This window comes from Phyllosticta capitalensis, assembly GCF_038381095.1.
Source record: "Phyllosticta capitalensis strain CBS 128856 chromosome Unknown BKA78scaffold_2, whole genome shotgun sequence".
In the NCBI taxonomy this organism is placed as follows: domain Eukaryota; kingdom Fungi; phylum Ascomycota; class Dothideomycetes; order Botryosphaeriales; family Phyllostictaceae; genus Phyllosticta; species Phyllosticta capitalensis.
Genome location: NW_027117440.1, coordinates 142,630 through 159,662, shown reverse-complemented (window position 1 = coordinate 159,662; position 17,033 = coordinate 142,630). Strand labels below are relative to the sequence as shown.

The window sequence follows — 17,033 nt, the reverse complement described above, 5'->3', positions numbered from 1 at the left end:
CTCCTCTTCCGCCTCGCCATCATCTGGCACACCCTTGCACCCAGCGACTGCTTAATTAGAAAAGGACGACCTGCTGCCGTGCCACGTTAGAGTGAAACGAAACGAGACGAAACAAGACAGCCGGCGCCGCCACAGTGGCACAGAGCGGTAGCGCAGTCGCTCGCGCCTGCCGGCTTGGGAAGTCCAAGGCGTGCACATGGAACAGAGCGGACGGGCGCCACCAGAGTTGGCCGCCTAGGTTGGCTGTTGGTCGGCTTCCTGCTTGTACCGCGGCACTGCCCGTAGAGGGCGTTGACAAAAGGAAAAGACGGAGCGAAAAGAAATTGTGAGGTGGTAGAAAGCAGAGATTGGAGACGAGAGGCGGCGAGAGAAAAGAAAGCCGACTCCTGTCCCCTTCCAGCCATTATCCACCAGACACGCCAACTTGTCAACCTACCTCTACCTACTGATTGTGAATCACAACCACATGCCCAGGCGCTTTTTACGCCTCCAAGCCAAGGGATGATGGATGGACAAGCTCCCTAGCGCACGGAAAACCGATGGATACACTGAGGAGCCTCCAACGAGCCCACCAGACCAGGCCAGACCAGACGACACCGATCCGATCTTGCGTAACAACAGACCGCCCACAAGCCCACCAGCCCCGGGCAACAAAGCAGCCGAAGCCGTTTTCGCGGGCCGTCTTGGTTCTTTCGCTCGCCGTGTTGCCGTCGCGTCGCAATTGTTGCTTGCCCATTTGCCACCCTCATGTCCTTCGTCTGTCGACGACACGGCGAGAGGAAGCAAGGAGAACGGGGACGCAAATGATGACGCTGCCGCGCGCCCGCTCGCTCGCCGCTTGCACGCGCGCAGAAGGAACGCAGAGAGAAGCGGTGGGTGGCGAGAACGGCCAAATGGCAGACGGATCCGTCGTCTTCGTCGTTATCTTCGGTGGTGTCGAGGAGATGCTCGAGGAATGGAATGCGGTAGACGGGTGACGTGGGGGATCCCATCAAGGTTGTCAGGTCAGCGGCGACGCCGAGGACGCCTCAGCCGGCGCGGCGCGGCGCAGGACAGGGTTGATTCTGGGACCGGACCGGACCCTGGGGGCGAGTTTGAATCGACGTCGCTCTACTCGATCGTACATTGTTTCTTTGCCCATCGAGAGAGGCAGTGGAGAAATCAGCCAGCCAGCCCCGCGCCGTTGTGGCTCAAGAAGATGACCGTTTCGAGGAGTAGGCCCGTCTGGAGGCCGTCGTCTGTGTGTGACTGATTTCCAATTTTGTCTAAAGCAGTATTAGTGGCTGAACACAAGGAATCAGGGCAGCATTTATCCGCCGCCGTGTGAGTACAACACCATTTCCCGCTCGTCCAGCCATCTCGCCATGTAGGTAGTCAGGTATTCCAGTCACTAGTCATTAAGTAGTGACCGTTCTCGACCCGGATCGGATGGGAAGATGTCCGTTGATGGAGGGGGGGACGGCAGCCTGGTAAAATTAGACGCGCTGTGGTGGACAGGTGCGTGCGACAAGCTCACACATCCAATGCTTCGACCGACCGACGAATTCATCCATTGCCACTGTCAGTGGTGTTGGATGCTGTCGGGTGCCTGTGGAGATGGATAGATGCACACGCCCAGCCTCCCAGCCGTCGGAGAAAAAAAAGAAAATACAACGGGAAACAAAAGCCACGCCAATCAAGCTTCTCAGCTAAGCAACGGCCATCCATCAGCAGCGGGCGCCGTCTCAGGCACCACCGCAAGCCTGCAAGCCTGCAGTTGCTGCAAATCTTGATCGCATCCCTGCAACTTGCATGCGTGCGTGGTACCTGCAATCCATGTATGTACGCACGATGCCCGCACATACTACGCGTCCTCCATGTATTATCCATCCAGTCTTTCATCTTCTCTGCCTGCCCCTCTCTTCATCTTCTCCTACACTATGTATTCACCCACCTCGTCAGTCAGGTCGTCGCCACCTCCAGACAGGCATCACGACCGCACCGCGCCGCGGCCAGTGCTGCGGCGTCCGTCCAGCTCGGTGTCTATCCCCCAGGTTCTCAGACCACGCCGTGCCACGGCCGGCGCCTGCGGGCCGACGCCCCACATGGATCCAGCGCCCACCTTGCCGTTTCGACGTTGTTGTTGATGAGGTGGTGGCTGGGTTGTTTACTTTGCGCAGAGGAGAGCAGAGGTGGAGACGAGACAGAAGGAGAAGGAGGAGAGACGAAAGATAAGCTAGATGAGATGACTGATGGATGCCCGGTGTGGCTGGGCGGACGAGTGGAGAAAAGAAAACCGAGTGGAGAAGAGAAAATGGTTCGAATGTTTGCTAAGCCGTCTGTTCTGTGGGCAGGAGAGTACTACGAGATGGATTCTGCGAGCATTTGCTCTCTCTTGGGTCTTGATTCTTGTCTTTGACAAATGCACAAGCAAGAAGCCAGCCAGCCGGTCGGTTGGGCACGTACATGGCCGACCGGTGGTGGTGCAGTCGGTCGGTCGGCATATGCACAGCACATCGTCGCCGCCGTCGTCGTTGGCCAGCACCCCTGCTCTCGAGCTGCTGGACATGACCGTGCGGACGTGCTGTCCTTGCAGCCCGCTCGGTCAAGGTGTGGTGCCACGGCGCGAGGGCAAGGCAGGGCGCGTCGGCGTCGCGTCACTCACAGCGGAGCGGCAGGTGGCTCCCGTCGCTTCAGTTCCAAGTACACACGTACATACAGCTTTCTGGGTAATCGTCGTGGCTGGGTGGATTGTCGCGTCTGGTCTGACAAGGCGGGTCGCCGCTCTGGCTCGCTGCCCTGCTGCAATCAGTCTCTGCGCGCAAGCGGTCGTTTTGGTACAATACATACAAAACAAAAGAGGGCTTGGGCGATGGACGAAAGCGCCGCATCCATGGATAGACGATGGGCCGGCTGCTGGGGCAAAACCCAAGCAAGGAATAGAACTGCGTCGGTTGGTCGCACAGTAGGTACATGGCGGGCGCAGGGGTTGTTCCAACTTCTCAGTCTCCACTCTCCACTCTCCACTCTCCAATGGGCGGCACTGGTGACTGGACTCTCTCCCCAGGCCCAAGTCCAGACCGCCGCCGCGCTAAGCTTGCTGCTTGCTTGTGCGTGCATGCGGTAATGTACGTCCGGGCAATGTCCATTCATGCATGCGTGCCATGGGTTGAAACTTGGAGGGCAGGGTCGGTAGGGCAGGGAAATGCGGCGGTGCTAGGGGCAGGGAAATACCGCGTGGATGCGCAACATGAGCGCTGCGAAACGAAACGACCAAGATTGGTGGTGGTGGGCTTGGAACTATGATGATGTAGCTGGAGGATGGAGCGATGAACAGAGGTCTTCAATTTCATTTGAACTATGTTCAGACGGGATGAGTTGAGTTGGCGTTGCTGTGGCTGTCAAAACAAACATCAAGAGTCAAAACACAACACCAAAAGACACCAACGACAATCAGAGCAAGACGACTCATATTCAGCTAACTAGACACACGAAGCGGGGGCCTGTTGGCAAGACCGTCAATCGGATCGAGAGCAATAAAGAACAACATGCAAAAGAAGAAGTAGAGTGAAGAAAAAGTTTTTAGTAGAAGCCGTTGTGGTCAATCGCCCAAGAGTGGTATCGCGGCAATCGACCCAAGTCAGTGCTCAAGCCTGAGCGCAGTCATTAAAAAGCAAAGTACCATGTGAGAAAAGCCCCGATTGAATTCCACCACCAGCAGAGAGCATGATCAAAAGCTCATGCAACCTTCATGATGAAAAAAGAAAACTCCATGCATCCCTCCACCCGCACCATGCTGATGAACCCTGAGGAAATGAAGAAGTCGGTCGGGCGAGTGTTGCGCTTAGGCAAGAGCAACGAAGACACCGGCGGCGACGAGGGCGGCCAGGGCGCTGTTCATCTCGATGGCGGAGCCGCCGTTGGACGGGACGATGGTGGACGAGGCCGAGGCCGAGGGAGTGGCACTGCCGGCGGAGGTGGCAGGGACGGAGCCAGCCTCGGTGGACGAAGCAGCGGCAGAAGTCTCGCCAGTCTCGGTCGAAGCGGCGCCGGTGACGGGGGTGGGAACGGTGCCAGTGCCGACCTCAGTGGTAGCGCCAGAGGTGACGGGAGTGTTGGGGGAGCCCGGGGTGACCGAAGCGCTGGTGACGGCGACCGTGGTGGTCGACGACGGGACGCTGACGGCGCTGGTGCTGCTGGACACGACGGCAGTGCAACCGCTGGGGACAACCGTCTCGGTGATGGTGACGGTAGCAGCCTGACGGGGGAACAGGTCGAAGGCGTCTGGCGCGTGTGAGTTGAGTCAATGGCAAAGGAAGCAGAAGGGAAAAGACTTACTGGTGCCGGTGACGGCAACCGCGGCCAGCAGAACGGTCATGGACTTGGAGAACATGTTGGAGGTGGGTAGTGTTGTTTGAAAGTTGTTGGAAAAGTGACCGATGCCGTGAAGCAATGCAAGGTATGCAGTCGATTGGATGCCTGCGGTGAGCGGAAATGTCAGTAAAGAAGAGGCAAAGGTAAGCAGAGGTGGTCCACTCACTTGGTAGTGAATCGCTTGGTAGCTGATGCTTCGGTGTTGGAGATTGAGGATCGGTGGAGAGAAAAAAGGAGGAGACGGTTTTCGCAGGGAGGGTGGAGGGGGTTTTATGGCGCTGGCCCACGACTAAGCGCGCCCCAGATCACCAGCGCCTGGGGAACTGGGCGAGAAGGTACACGCCCTGATGTGGGTGTGGGTGCAGTAGCACTCGCCTTTTCCCAGCCGTGCAGGGAGCGCGCGGAACGTCGTGGAAGAGGGCTGGGGGCGCGCCCCTTGCGGCGGAACAGACATGCCCATGGCCTGCAGCTTGTCCTCCACTACTGTGAACAAGCTCAGATTGCCACTCTTCTGTGAGTTGGATCCGCCCTTTGGCTTGGTTGGAAACAGCCAGTTTCTGCCCAGCTCGCACACCTCACAGGCCCGCCCAGCCTGCGTTTGCGGCACCTGCAACCTCCCGTCTCTCTGGTCGCTCTATTCACGTGAGTTGCCGTCGCCTGAATGCAGTCCCGCCGCCTGTTTGCGCATCTGGAATCCTGAAGCAAGGAGTCGACATGAGAGGCTGACAGGTCCAGTCGTTGTGGTGCTGTGCCACAGAAACTCAACACCACGGGAGGAATTAGCCCTGACGTCATCTATCCCGGCCCGCGAATCCCGTCTGACAAAACGTGAGATTCAGCCGTTGAGATGCCGCTCCCGCCGTGCTACTGGCAGTCTCTTTTCCCACGCGGTGTGGAATGTAAACCTTCTTCTCCCGTCGGGACGTCGTAGCCGCCGGCTTGTTGCGCCTTCTCGTCCTGTCGCTGTCGGGTTTCCCGTTGGAGACATTTCATCGCTACTACCGCAGAGGGAAGTCGATATCCACGGCAAGACCAGAGAGTCCTCGTCGCCGTCATGTCTTCTCCATTCCATCTCTTCCCGCCGACCGCAGTCGTTCGTTTGTCGCCGCGTCGGGAGGCAATCCAGGATTTACAATCACATTCCCTTGCTCGTCACTACCGGGAGTTGTCAAATCCTGTCTGCTCTTTAGAGTTTGGACAAGATGCGTCTTCTCTTGCAAGGAGTCCTCGGGGCCACGGCTGCGTTGGCCATGGCGGTCCATGGACCCGACGGTGGGATTCCCCTGACGGCTTTGGGCTAGACTAATGTCAACAGCAGGTCCTCGCCACAATGCTCTTCTGCAACGCCAATGTAAGTTTGAATGCTCCTGGAATCACAGGATCCCGACTTACAGCTGTGTAGACTCGGAATCGTACGTGTACGAAACGGAGACTGTCCTCTACGTCGACCTGATCCCCGCGCTGTCGACCTCGACCGTGTACCAGACGACAGAAATCACCGTCACCGGATGCCCATCGTCGGTTTCGTCGTGTCCGGGAGTCTCCATTGTCACGGCCACAACTGCCGCATACACGACTCTCTGCCCAGTGACGTTGACATCTTCCCGCGTCGGCCCTATCACGAGCCGTAGGAACAACCCGGTAGAATCCTCGGGAGCCATTCCGCTTTCAAACTCTTCTCTGCCGTCAGCTGCCAACTCTTCCGTTGGCGCGACCACTAGCTCAAGCAATGCGAGCGCCTTTGGAGCATACTCGACTACCATCACGAGCACCGGATCTTTCGCGTACACCACCGCTTCGGGAATTCCAAGCTCTTTGATCTCCTCCAACTGGCCCGCCACATTTTACTCCACACACTCGTCCACAATTCTGATTGGGGATTCGAGCGAAAATGTCAGGACCGAGACCGAGACGACCACGCTGACAGAGCTCTCCACCTCTTTTGAAGAGTTGACGACGACTGTGCCCGGTTCGACCTGCTATTGCTCCACAACCACGCCGACGTCCGTGTCTTTCCGTGTAGTTGGTCTCAGCAGTCGTGCGGCTTCCACATCTTCAAACGGTAGCATAACCACGTCGCGATTGTTGGCTGCTCCCACTTCCAATGGTACCGGGATTTTGTCGGCGTCGAGTGGCTCGTCTGCACTGAATTTCAGCTTCGCGCCAGAGCCAACGTCGTACTCGTCTTCTGGTCCGTATGACCCCACTGCGTATGATCCGACAGCTTCAGCCTTCGTTGCGTTCTCTTTTGATCCCACGAGTTCTCTTTTTGACCCGACGACGACGACCCCTGGCGTTGTTGCGAATTCGACGGGACTAGCAAACTCCACCGTCGCGAATGTGACAGGTTCAAGCAACTCCTCTGTCTTTTTTGGGCCTTTCATTCCAACGCCTTTTGGCACCACGGCTTCTGTGACGTCTCCTTTTGATCCATATGACCCCGCAACTTCTCCTCTCGACCCGCTGACGACAGCCCCTGAAGTTATTGCAAACTCGACGAGTCTGGCAAACTCGACCGTGGCGAATGCGACAGCTTTGAGCAACTCTTCCGTCTTTTTTGGACCTGTCATTCCAACGCCCTTTGGCACAACAGCTTCTGTGACGTCTCCTTTTGATCCATATGATCCCACAACCTCGGCTTCTGTTGCGGATCCGTATGACCCCAACGACGTTTCTACTTTTGACCCGTACGACCCCACGGCTTCAAGTCCCACTGCCGGGCCCTTCGATCCAACTGTGGTGGCTCCTGGATCTGAGGCAAGCTCCTTGGCATTTGGCGTCTACAGCACGGCAGCTGTTGCGGATCCCACGGTGGCGAACAATTCTTCGGGCAACTCCTCTGCGGCGGCTCCAACATCCTTCAATGCCACGACGTCTGGTTCTGTGGCGGGCAACAGCCAGAGCGTTGTTTTGGCATCCACGACCCTTGCCGCTGCGACTTTTGGTGGCAACATCAGCAGCATCGCCCTGAGGCCCACCGCTCAGCCCGTCTTTTCAGGCGCCGAGTCGGAAACGACAAGCGTCTTTGTCCTTGGCCTGATCACGCTCGTCTACCTCGTCATGTTTGTCCGGCTTTGAGCATGTCGCAAAGGCATCTTGTCGGATGTTGAGTTTGGCTCAACAGTAGCGGCTTCTCCTGCATTCTTTCAGCATGTGGCGTTACGAGCGGCTCTTGTAGGGCTGCATCCACCATAGGCGCATGCATCTGCACTTACATCTCCATGGAGCAGGTCCAGGCTTTGGCCTGTTTCTTTTTCCAGCATTATACCCATCTGTTTCTTTTGCTCGTTGTCGCGCGTCATTTTGTCGAGTCGGAACACCCTTTGGTCACATTTCATTCCATTCTCCACCCAACAACATTTTCGCCCGCTAATGGACGTCGCGCGGGCTGGAATTTGTCGCAATGGCTTTGCAATGCACAGATGTATGTCGGCATGGTTATTTCCCGTCGGAGGCATCGCGACACCGATGCGCATGTTTTGTTTCGTTGTTTTGCTCGGTCGGCTTTTCATGTCTGTTTATGTTGTAAGCCTTTGTGTGCATGTACTTAGTGGCCGGGAGGCCATGATGTGTATGATAGGTGTATGAGTTGCTCAATCAGTCCTTCCTTACCTGACACTTGGTACGTACGTCTCTCGTGTCTGTCGTCAAGGAAAGTGTTGAGCGCATGTCGTGATCGTCGTGTCGAGGCTTTTCCTTTGTCGAGTCTTTTTTCTTTTTCGTCTTTTTTTCTTCAGGTTCGCCTTCGGTTGAGACGCATGTCGCGGGACTTGACCGAAAAAGGCGCAGCCAGCTGCGGCAAAGGCGACTTCATGGGCTACATGACGCCGTGGTGCAAGGTTGGGCCTGGCGTGCCAAAGGGAGAAGAGATGGAGCTCATGGAGTTGTTGAGGCTGGTCAAACAGCCTCTACTCGCGGAAGCTTTTGCTTCTCTACGAAAGGAGCCGCTCAAGGGCCTGGCGGAGTGCCGGATCGCTTCTGCTCGCAAGCTCCACCTTCGTGGTCAGAGTGGCCGCTCGTGGCACAGAGCTGCTTCCAACGGCCATCATGGACGGAGACCTGCAGAGATCGTCCCCAGGGCGAGAAGGAGATGCAGGCGATGCCTTTGAGACGCTCAGCCACGCTGCGTACCCCGCTGGAGTCGGCGCGAAGCTGAGGGACCTGGTTTCTGGTGCCGATAGGTGTCTCTTTGCCTTGCATGGGGACGTCGCTATTGCTGATGCTTTCGCGGGGGTTGATCTTGTTGGGAAGCCGATGGCCGGCTCCGCTGAAGAGATGGAAGAGGCGAGAGAGGCTTCTCCGCGCCATCTACCAGCGGTAGTCCGACTCGAAGCCGTCGGCTCCAACGCATCGTCAGTGGAAGGAGGCCCTTCGGAGCCGACCGAAAAAAGAAGAGGAGTAGGGGCTTGCTTGCTTGTTGGGGAAGAGGAGGACGAGAAGGGGCTGCGCAGGAAGCGTGCGAGGCGAAGGGCTTGATGGAGTGAAGAGCGCGAGGATGGGGTTGGGGATGGCACCCGACTCACGCGGAGTCCAGGTCCAACTCGACGAGGTGGGATGTTGATGGGTACATACGTACTCACTTGCCGGCGCATTAGTTGCTGCGAGATGTCATCGCCACAAGGCCCCGTACCAACTAACCCCTCCGCCAACAAACACCTGGAGTGATGTTTATCGCCAGTCAGTCGCCGAGGTGCTCTCTCCTGGCGTTTTGTCGACCCTCAGAGGAGAGCCAAAGGGGGCAATAACTCTCCCCACTGCCCCACAAAACCCGTCGTACGCAGCCCAAGCAGCACGAAAGCTGCTCCCAACGGCAAACTTGCATCGATCCCTCAGTCGTCAGATCATTCAACTTGGCGTCTGCGACTGAAGCTGCACCCAACGTCTCGAGACAGATACCAGACCATACCGCACGCCGACTCTGCCGCTCCAGCAGCCATCTTGCGTGAGCTTGGTGCGCAAAGCCTGGTGACCGAGTTCTTGATGAGGGAGGAGTGCGAATAAGCTCAACGGCAACGGGCCGGCGGCGGCGGCCTGTTTGATCGACAGGGTAGAGCTTGCGGGGCGAAGGGGGAGCTATCCAAGCTTGGGATCATCCCTGCTTCAAGCTCCAAGACGTCTGCGAGGGATTATGGACACAAAATATGTCCTTGGCTTTGGCAGCGATGATGCCGCCGAAAACGCGACGGGGCAAGTGAAAGGGGATGGTGCGTCTGAAGATTGGACGTGTGGGAATAGGAGACAAAGCGAATGGCGCGTCGCCCGTACTGCTGAAGAAAGTGTTAAAACTCCCCTACTGCTGCTGCGTACTAATCCAGGGACCCGGCGTACTCACCAGCAAACCAATGATCCACCAACAATTCCTCCAACAGCCTCGATACAGTACACCAAAGTCGAAATTCAGAATCAACAAAAAGCCGTCGCTAGACCGCCGCCATCTGTGCAGAGCTCGTTTCTTATAGGTATCTGCTGTGGCCACAGAGCCATCTACATTATCCATCTGCTCACCAACCCCCTCACTGCGCACAGTCTCTCCACATCGCACGCGCTGAGCGGTACCTGAAAGAGGCAGAACGAGGCTGGCAGACACGCGAGGCGAGACAGTCTCCCGACGCGGCGGACGCTGACGCATGCGGAGGCGCACGTGTTGGCCTCGTCTGGGAGTACACACAGGCAAAACCGGAATAGGCCCCGAAACATGCCTTATTTACTCATATATAGAGTAATGAGAGGGTGGCGGGCAGGAAGCGAACAACAAAAAGGGTCACTTGAACGTTTGGGGAACAGGAACACTGAATTGGAAGATCGGGTGCATCTTCTTGTGCCTACCTTTGCGAGCATGTGGAAGGAATGTCGGCGGGTGGGGGATCTCCGCTACTGCAGGTACGTGTGTGGATGGGATGGATCCGGGGATTGGGGACTGGAATCGAACAGATAGGGCTAGGGAATGAATGGGGCAATGATGGTTGCGGCGGAAGACTTGCAGAGTGGTTGGTGTGTATCTACGGTCGTCGACGGATAGGAGGGCGAGAAGCTCGAACATCTGAGGGGAGGGAGACAGGAAAGAGCGGTATTTCTGTTGCTGGATTGGGGGTTTAGAGCGAGACATGAAGAACTTTAACACACTGACTTGCCTACTGCTAACTGCGCTACCAGGGGAAGGGAAGTAGCGGAATGGCTAATATTTGTCCGTTTGTCTGAGTCTATGTGTCTACTCATGTCTCGTGTCGTTTCGAGCGTGGGTCCCAATCAGGAATGAGAATTGTAAGTGATGGTGTCATCCATCGGGCAACGAAGGAACGCCATGTGAATCATGCGCAACAGGTCGATGTTGATCTTGCGGTTGATTGCACGCTAACTTTTCGAGAACCACATGCGCTTGCTCCACTGAATGAACCATTGCTGCTGCTGCTGCACCTGCTCGGTTGCCAAAAGCCCACCATGTTCCTATCCAGTATCCACGTGCGTGCCGCTCCACTTCTGCGCATGGATCCGACCAGTGTCAGGGGCAAAGCGCTCAGGTGCTTACCGAACTTTTGACTATCCAGAATTCATTCCTCACTTGATGCGTATGTGCAGAAAACGCCAAAAGAATCTAAGTCGAAACAAGATTGCCAACCTCCTTGCGGTCTCTCTCTCCCCGTCCACGATGCCGCCGCACAACCACCCACCCGCCACCACCTTCATCCAAATCAGTCATCCTTTACCTCCGCACACCTCGGACACCCGCGATCAATCGCATTGCGGATCAAATGGGCATGCGCGACCTTTGCGCCAACGCTGCGGCTCGACGTGTCGGGGTCGGCGGCGAATTGCGCCTGCAGCGCGGCCGCGGCCGCAGCGCTCGAGTTGGGGTCGTGGTCGATGGCCGCGTCGGTGGATGACGACCGCTCCGTTTCGAGCAGGCACGAGAGGTGGTAGACGTGGCCGCAGGCGAAGCCGATGAGGGTTTCTTTTTCTGGAAGAGCGTCAGTGATGCGACTCCGTAGGGGCAGTGAACGGTGCGGTTGGAATGATGGCAACTTACCGTCCTCGACAAACGCCTTGCGGCACCCGACGCAGTGGCCGGGCTTTGCGCGATGTTCCTCCTGCGCACGCTCCTCGGGCGACATCTTCTGCTTCTCCTCGTCCGGGGCCGGCGCTGCGATCGAGTTGGCCTTGGGATTGACAAAGACGTCGACGTGATCGACGGCCTTGTCGAGGACTTCAAACTTGACGCCCCGGCGCCGGCCCGCCCGCAGCGTGTCCATGGCCTGTGCCACCTCGCCGCGCAGCACTTTGGCGACGCCGTCGCTGATGCTGAATTGAATCTCGAATTCGCGCACCATGCGCCGGATGCCGTCGCGCAGGCCTTCGATTTCGAGACCTTCTGGGATGCGGCGGACCAGTTGGATGGGATCGATTGCTGTCCCGACTTCTTCGAGGAGTCCGCGGATGAAGTGCGGCTTGTCCATGCTGTAGTCGAGGAGGTCATCCCACAGGTCGGGGTCATCTTGGTCCTTGGCGAACGAAATGGCATAGGAGACGTCGCCGAGTTTTTCGATGATGAGGAAGAGGGCCTTTTTCGTTTGGCCGGTTTTGGAAAGAATGTAGCTGAGTATGTTAGATAATGATAGGCTGGTGTGGAGTTGGACTTACACAAGCTCGGGGATGTACTGCCTGGCGTCACAGACAGCGACGGCCTTTTCAAAGTCGTAGCTTTCGGATGACTTGAGCAAGTCCATCAATAGGGGCCGGTCATATTCGGCAAAGAGCTCGACGGCCAGATCCCCAAAGTCTTCGACAAGAGCCTTGCCTTCGTGGACGAGGCGGTCATGGCGCCCACGGGATTGAGTCTCTGCGCCTTCTCCTTTCCACAGGGATCGCAGGTAAAAGAACAGGAAAGGTTGGTACGAAAGCCCCTTGTCTTGCAGCTGCTCGACAACAGCATGCGGACTCACAATACCTTGGTACGCTTCATCAATCAAGAGTTGGATGGCTTCGGACGATGCTTCTTCGAGCTCCTCGAGCGGTGCGGACTTCATCTGCGCCCTCGACACCCGCAGCATGATGAACCCAGGAATGTCGTCGGCAACAGCACTCATCAAACGGTGATCGCGAATGAGGGACATGGCAGCCTCAGCATTTTGGGTTCGGAAGTAGCAGCTGAGGGCGTCTCTGGGCCGGGCATCTGCGATGTAGAGCTTTGCCAGACATTCGAGCAGAATACGCCAGTCCCTTCCCCTCTCGCCATCTTCGACAGAGTCTTCGCGCACGTCTCCAGAGTTCAGTCTGCCCTCGATGGCGGAAATGATGGCCTTTGTATCAAAAAGCTCCGGTTCCCACAGGTCCAGCAATTCCTTGACCTTGAGACGGTCCCGAATAATGTAGTTGCCGAGGACCATTTCGTAGACAATTGAGGGCAGCGGGGGATGCAACTGCTTTGTCGGGATATAAGGAGTGATTGCATCGAATTGGCCAGCCTGCGCAAACGTCCAGACCCAGTGCTCCCATCTCGAAGAAGTTCCAAGCACCTTCCCTGCAACCTTGCCCGCAGTCTTCCAGTCTTTGGCAGCCACCAGCTGTTGGAGCCATAGGTCACCGATTCTGCGCTTCTCCTTGTCCACGGCCGAGTTGTGTATCCTCTCAGCCGAGAGCGTTGTTTGCGACGAATCATCCGCAAAGAAGTCCACCATGCTCCCCTGTCTCTTTATTGTCGACGCAGGGCTGCTTACAGTGGTGTTCTCTTCAACCGGGGTTGAATTCGGCGGAATAGCATCGGGGTGGTCGTTAACCAAGCTCCATGCCTCGTCGTATTTCTTGTGCTCCAGAAGCCATGACAAGTGGTCGGCAAGGTCGCGCTTTACTCCAATGACGCAATCGTAAGGACTGTGGATATAAATCTTCAGCCCTGCAGTCGATGCTACGGATTGGGCGCCTTTTAGGACCACCGGCTTAGTAGTCGCCGCCACGGCGGTCTGCCCAGAGGAACTCCGCGATGGTGGTTTGGCAGTGTCTGCACTTCCTGCTAGGCTCACCATACTGGCGCCCGAGGTGAAGATGCGTCGTGCACTCATGCCAGCGTCCCAGAGGCCTTCGCCAATGGCTTCCAGAGCGCCCCGTTGAGCGGGAGTACCAGCCTGGAGCGTGGGGACATAAAGCGTGCTTAGATGGTAGTCGTTTGCAGATAAAGTCTCGTAACGGCTGATGGTAAGAGTATCGACGTCCACCTCCTCGGAGGTCTTGGCATTAATCAACCTCAACTCGGGCTGGATACCGTTGTTGCGGTGGTGCACGCCTCGTTTTGGCGATGCAGGTTCCGGGGCGCCAGAGGAAATTGGATTATTGTCGTCGTCTCGGGTGCGGTATGCGAGAACAAGCAGAATGGAAGGGGTATAAAGCGATAAACCAGAAATAATACAGTCGTCGAAGCGAAGTCTACGAAAGTCAGCCTGTTACTTTCACCATCATGGAATACATACTTGTGTATAATGTCCGCACGTCCAATAGATCTCTCTCCATGCCTACCATTTCCGGTTCCGCCGGGGTCGACATGTATCACCCACGCAGTGTCACCCCATCCCACCAAGAGCTTCTCTTTTCTGGACGTGCCGAGTCTGGACCCGGGTCTTGCGGAAGACGGCCTCTCCAAACCATTGCTTAGGGCTTCTCCATCGGACTCGAGCTTTTGATCGTCAACCCATTCAAGCCTAGTCTTCCAAACACCAGCCATGTCTTCCCATTGGCCATGGTAGGGCCGATCCACGTGAGCTATCCTTCTCCATGCAAGCTCCGCATCTGCGCTCTCGAGCTTGATATTTGATCGCATTATCTTTATGCCTTGTTCATTTGCCCAAGCGACATATTTGCCAGATAAGGACCACTTGATTGTGCTGATTGTGCCTTCTCCAGAATGCAGCACGGCATCCTTTCCCGTATTTGATCCAAGTCCAATAGACCCGAGCCATCCGGAAGCCGCTGCCGCAGCGCTATTCGTGTTTGCCTCAGCACTCACACCCGCTCGACCACCCTGAGTGAGAATGAGATTGCCTGCGAGACCTCCAGAAAGATATTGCTTGTCGCTCTTGTATTCAGGCGAAAGAGCAACCGCGTTAAGAGGTCTCCGGAAGTTCCTGAGCATAATGTCCTTTGGGTCGACTAACGAGAATACACAGACCTGGCCGTCTATGGACGCGGTTGCGACGTATATCGAGTTTGATGGCGTAGCTGGCAAGGGCACTGCCTGCCTTTGGTTCCTCGCAGATCCAGCCGCATTGACGCTTGCCGACGTGGGTACTCGTTGCTCTGCCGCTCTCGTGGGGGGCTCGGTAGCAGATCTGACGGGGAGCTCGGCCCTGAAATCCGGCATCGGTGGAGGAAAGGGAGACACAGAAACGGACGTAATCGACGCGGAGTGGGCGCGATAGAATCGAAGTGACTGGAACGACGGTAGAGAGAGGACGTTCTAATGCCGTCAGTAATGTCCCAAAGCCAGGCAGCTCATACTCACCACGTGCCCATTGTGCGTTCCTATTATCTATTCAACCTTAGCAATCTCAACGAGCTGGCGCAGCATTGCGCAAATGATGATTCATACCATCTTGTCGCCGCCGACCAAGAAGCTGCTCGTAGCATCGCCATTGCGATAGACGGAGCCCAGGTAGCCAGTGAGGCGATCATACTTTAGCTTGGGCTCCTCGTCTTCTTCGTCGTCATCGTCGGACTCGACATGGTCGGCTGTGCTGACCTCTGAGACGGTGCTCCGCTCGTCAACGTTGGCGGCACCCTCATCAAGCTTGTGTCCATTCAGTTGCGCAGCCATGCTGAGGGCATGGTCCGCGCCTTGGTCGTCTGGCAGCTGTAAAGTGGATGAGGGCGTCGACATCCTAGCTCGCGGGCAGCTCATGACGACCGACGGACGTGAGTGCGGGCGGGACATGACTAAGCCCGCCGCTAGCTCAACGCGGAGACGGGGTCCGGCGGCGCGGCGCGCTCGGATGGTGGGACAACTCTTTGACATCTTCTACCACAATCGACCATCTTGCTCCATCTGGTCCTCGAGCTCGTCTCATTTTCCGCCCCTGATGCAACCAGTCAATCAGATCTGGCGATGCAGTCTTTTCGCTTCCATGCCTTCAATTGGTCCAAACTGAGCGCGGCAAGCGTCTACAGACCACGCTCAATTTGCCTCCGCGGCTCTGCTGCTTCGCACTGCATTTCCTTTCGCGCATACTCCAAGGACTCCCGGCCCTTTTCCTCCAATTCGGCGCGTTTCAAGGACAAGCAAAGCGAAAATGAATCCAAGGAGTCCACCTCAACGCCATTGGAAGAGCAACCGCCAAAGCCAAATCGCCATGGAAAGCGTAGCAGAGTCTCGAACCCGGAAAAGTCCACCCTTCGAAAAGTTGCCGTGGAAGCACAGCGCAAGCGGCTGAGGGCAAGGACTGGGATACGGGACATGGAGACGAGGGTATGCGCACATCACAATGCGTAAAACATCATACTCACACTTTGCAGAAAGTGACCGCCTACTGTGCAGCCGAGTCATACAACATCGAAAAAGTCCTGGCCCTAGTCAAGGCGGAGGGCCATGAACTCGACCCGTACCAGACCGGACTGTTTCCCCAAGTCGTACATATTAGGGTCAACAATGCGCTGGAAAGCAAGGACACGGGCGACCTCTTCATCTTTCCCTCCGGTACCGTTGTCGCCTGGAACGTCCAGGAAAAGGTCGTCTTCAGGCTGGTCAGCAAGACCTTAGTTCCTGCCGCTCAAGGGACCGATCTGGACGACATGGAGATTGAAGACATGGCGTACATTGAAGATCCACGGTCCAGCACCAGCGATGTGTCAGGCGATACCATTGTGCTTGGAACAGGTGGAACTGAGGAGGACCACAAAGCCGTGGCACTGGCTACTAACATGGACGGCCAAAATTTTCCCACGCACGAAGTTGACGCGGTCCTAGCCAAAATCGCATTTTCCTCGGGTCTGGCGCGGTCGACCAAGCTGGCTGTGCTCGAGGGCCTTCTGAACAATTACTTTGAATCGACACGCAACATTCCGACAGTGCTGTCGCGGGGATCACGGCTGCGCTTCAGTCGGCGCTTCATTCTCATGAAGACTGGCGAGCTGCTCAACATCCGGGCACAACTGAATCTGTACTCGGAGCTGACGGACGCCCTCCCAGACCTGTTTTGGGACAGCCGCCATGACCTTGGGCTGGAAGACTACTACACCAAAGTTGGCCGCGCCCTCGACGTCTCGGTGCGCATCAAAAGCCTCAACGACAAGCTGACCTACGCCCAAGAAATTGCTCAGGTTTTGAGCTCCCGCCTCGAGGAGAAACACGGCCACACTCTCGAGTGGATCATCATCCTTCTGATCGCCTTTGAGATTGTACTCGAGCTCAGGCGACTCTACAAAGAGCACCAGGAGAGCAGCAAGTCGGTCAATTTGGAGTTGAGCAAAAAGGAGAACAAAGAGTAGATGACTGTGCATATGGATTCCCCCCTCTTCCTTCCGTGGTCAAAAAGTCTTGTTTTCTGGTGGCGGCGTTTGCTATGGATACCCTACGATTTGAGCGAAATAAATGTACATTCGAAATTATGAAGACGCTACATGGCAACTGGTTCTATTCGAATCTGGTGCATCAAAGAGATTCCAATCTGCTCTTTCGAGCAAAGCTTTCCCGTCTCGGCAGG

At 56.4% G+C, this 17,033-nt stretch overlaps 4 protein-coding genes across 4 annotated transcripts; 3 read left to right on the top strand and 1 right to left on the bottom strand.

Moving 5' to 3' along the window:
* The first annotated feature begins 1,805 nt into the window (after positions 1–1,805).
* On the top strand, positions 1,806–2,876 carry BKA78DRAFT_304577 (uncharacterized protein). The gene has a single exon (XM_066887636.1). The coding sequence runs from the start codon at positions 1,820–1,822 to the stop codon at positions 2,396–2,398; it is 579 nt and encodes a 192-aa protein (XP_066747264.1). The 5' UTR covers positions 1,806–1,819; the 3' UTR covers positions 2,399–2,876.
* Positions 2,877–3,341: 465 nt separating this feature from the next.
* Positions 3,342–4,694, top strand: BKA78DRAFT_304572 (uncharacterized protein). The gene is made up of 2 exons (XM_066887635.1): positions 3,342–4,263; positions 4,318–4,694. The coding sequence occupies exons 1-2, from the start codon at positions 3,731–3,733 to the stop codon at positions 4,385–4,387; spliced, it is 603 nt and encodes a 200-aa protein (XP_066747263.1). The 5' UTR covers positions 3,342–3,730; the 3' UTR covers positions 4,388–4,694.
* A 6,272-nt stretch (positions 4,695–10,966) lies between these two features.
* On the bottom strand, positions 10,967–15,206 carry BKA78DRAFT_68622 (vacuolar assembly protein-like protein). Its single transcript, XM_066893579.1, has 6 exons — positions 14,927–15,206; positions 14,840–14,866; positions 13,812–14,794; positions 11,989–13,767; positions 11,378–11,943; positions 10,967–11,308 (listed from the first exon to the last, which is right to left on the bottom strand). Exons 1-6 carry the CDS (start codon positions 15,149–15,151, stop codon positions 11,043–11,045), a joined length of 3,846 nt encoding a protein of 1,281 aa, XP_066747262.1. The 5' UTR covers positions 15,152–15,206; the 3' UTR covers positions 10,967–11,042.
* A 132-nt stretch (positions 15,207–15,338) lies between these two features.
* Positions 15,339–17,021, top strand: BKA78DRAFT_304566 (uncharacterized protein). Its single transcript, XM_066887634.1, has 2 exons — positions 15,339–15,799; positions 15,847–17,021. The coding sequence occupies exons 1-2, from the start codon at positions 15,440–15,442 to the stop codon at positions 16,816–16,818; spliced, it is 1,332 nt and encodes a 443-aa protein (XP_066747261.1). The 5' UTR covers positions 15,339–15,439; the 3' UTR covers positions 16,819–17,021.
* The last annotated feature ends 12 nt before the right edge of the window (positions 17,022–17,033 follow it).

Excerpts from the sequence above, each read along its gene's own strand:
- BKA78DRAFT_304577 (XM_066887636.1), top strand. The coding sequence starts at position 1,820 with ATGTACGCACGATGCCCGCACATACTACGCGTCCTCCATGTATTATCC.
- BKA78DRAFT_304572 (XM_066887635.1), top strand. The coding sequence starts at position 3,731 with ATGATGAAAAAAGAAAACTCCATGCATCCCTCCACCCGCACCATGCTG. Across the intron at positions 4,264-4,317 it reads GGGGAACAGGTCGAAGGCGT|TGGTGCCGGTGACGGCAACC; the intron begins CTGGCGCGTGTG and ends GAAAAGACTTAC.
- BKA78DRAFT_68622 (XM_066893579.1), bottom strand. The coding sequence starts at position 15,151 with ATGGCTGCGCAACTGAATGGACACAAGCTTGATGAGGGTGCCGCCAAC. Across the intron at positions 13,768-13,811 it reads CGTGCGGACATTATACACAA|ACTTCGCTTCGACGACTGTA; the intron begins GTATGTATTCCA and ends TGACTTTCGTAG. Across the intron at positions 11,944-11,988 it reads CAGTACATCCCCGAGCTTGT|CTACATTCTTTCCAAAACCG; the intron begins GTAAGTCCAACT and ends TAACATACTCAG.
- BKA78DRAFT_304566 (XM_066887634.1), top strand. The coding sequence starts at position 15,440 with ATGCAGTCTTTTCGCTTCCATGCCTTCAATTGGTCCAAACTGAGCGCG. Across the intron at positions 15,800-15,846 it reads TACGGGACATGGAGACGAGG|AAAGTGACCGCCTACTGTGC; the intron begins GTATGCGCACAT and ends CACACTTTGCAG.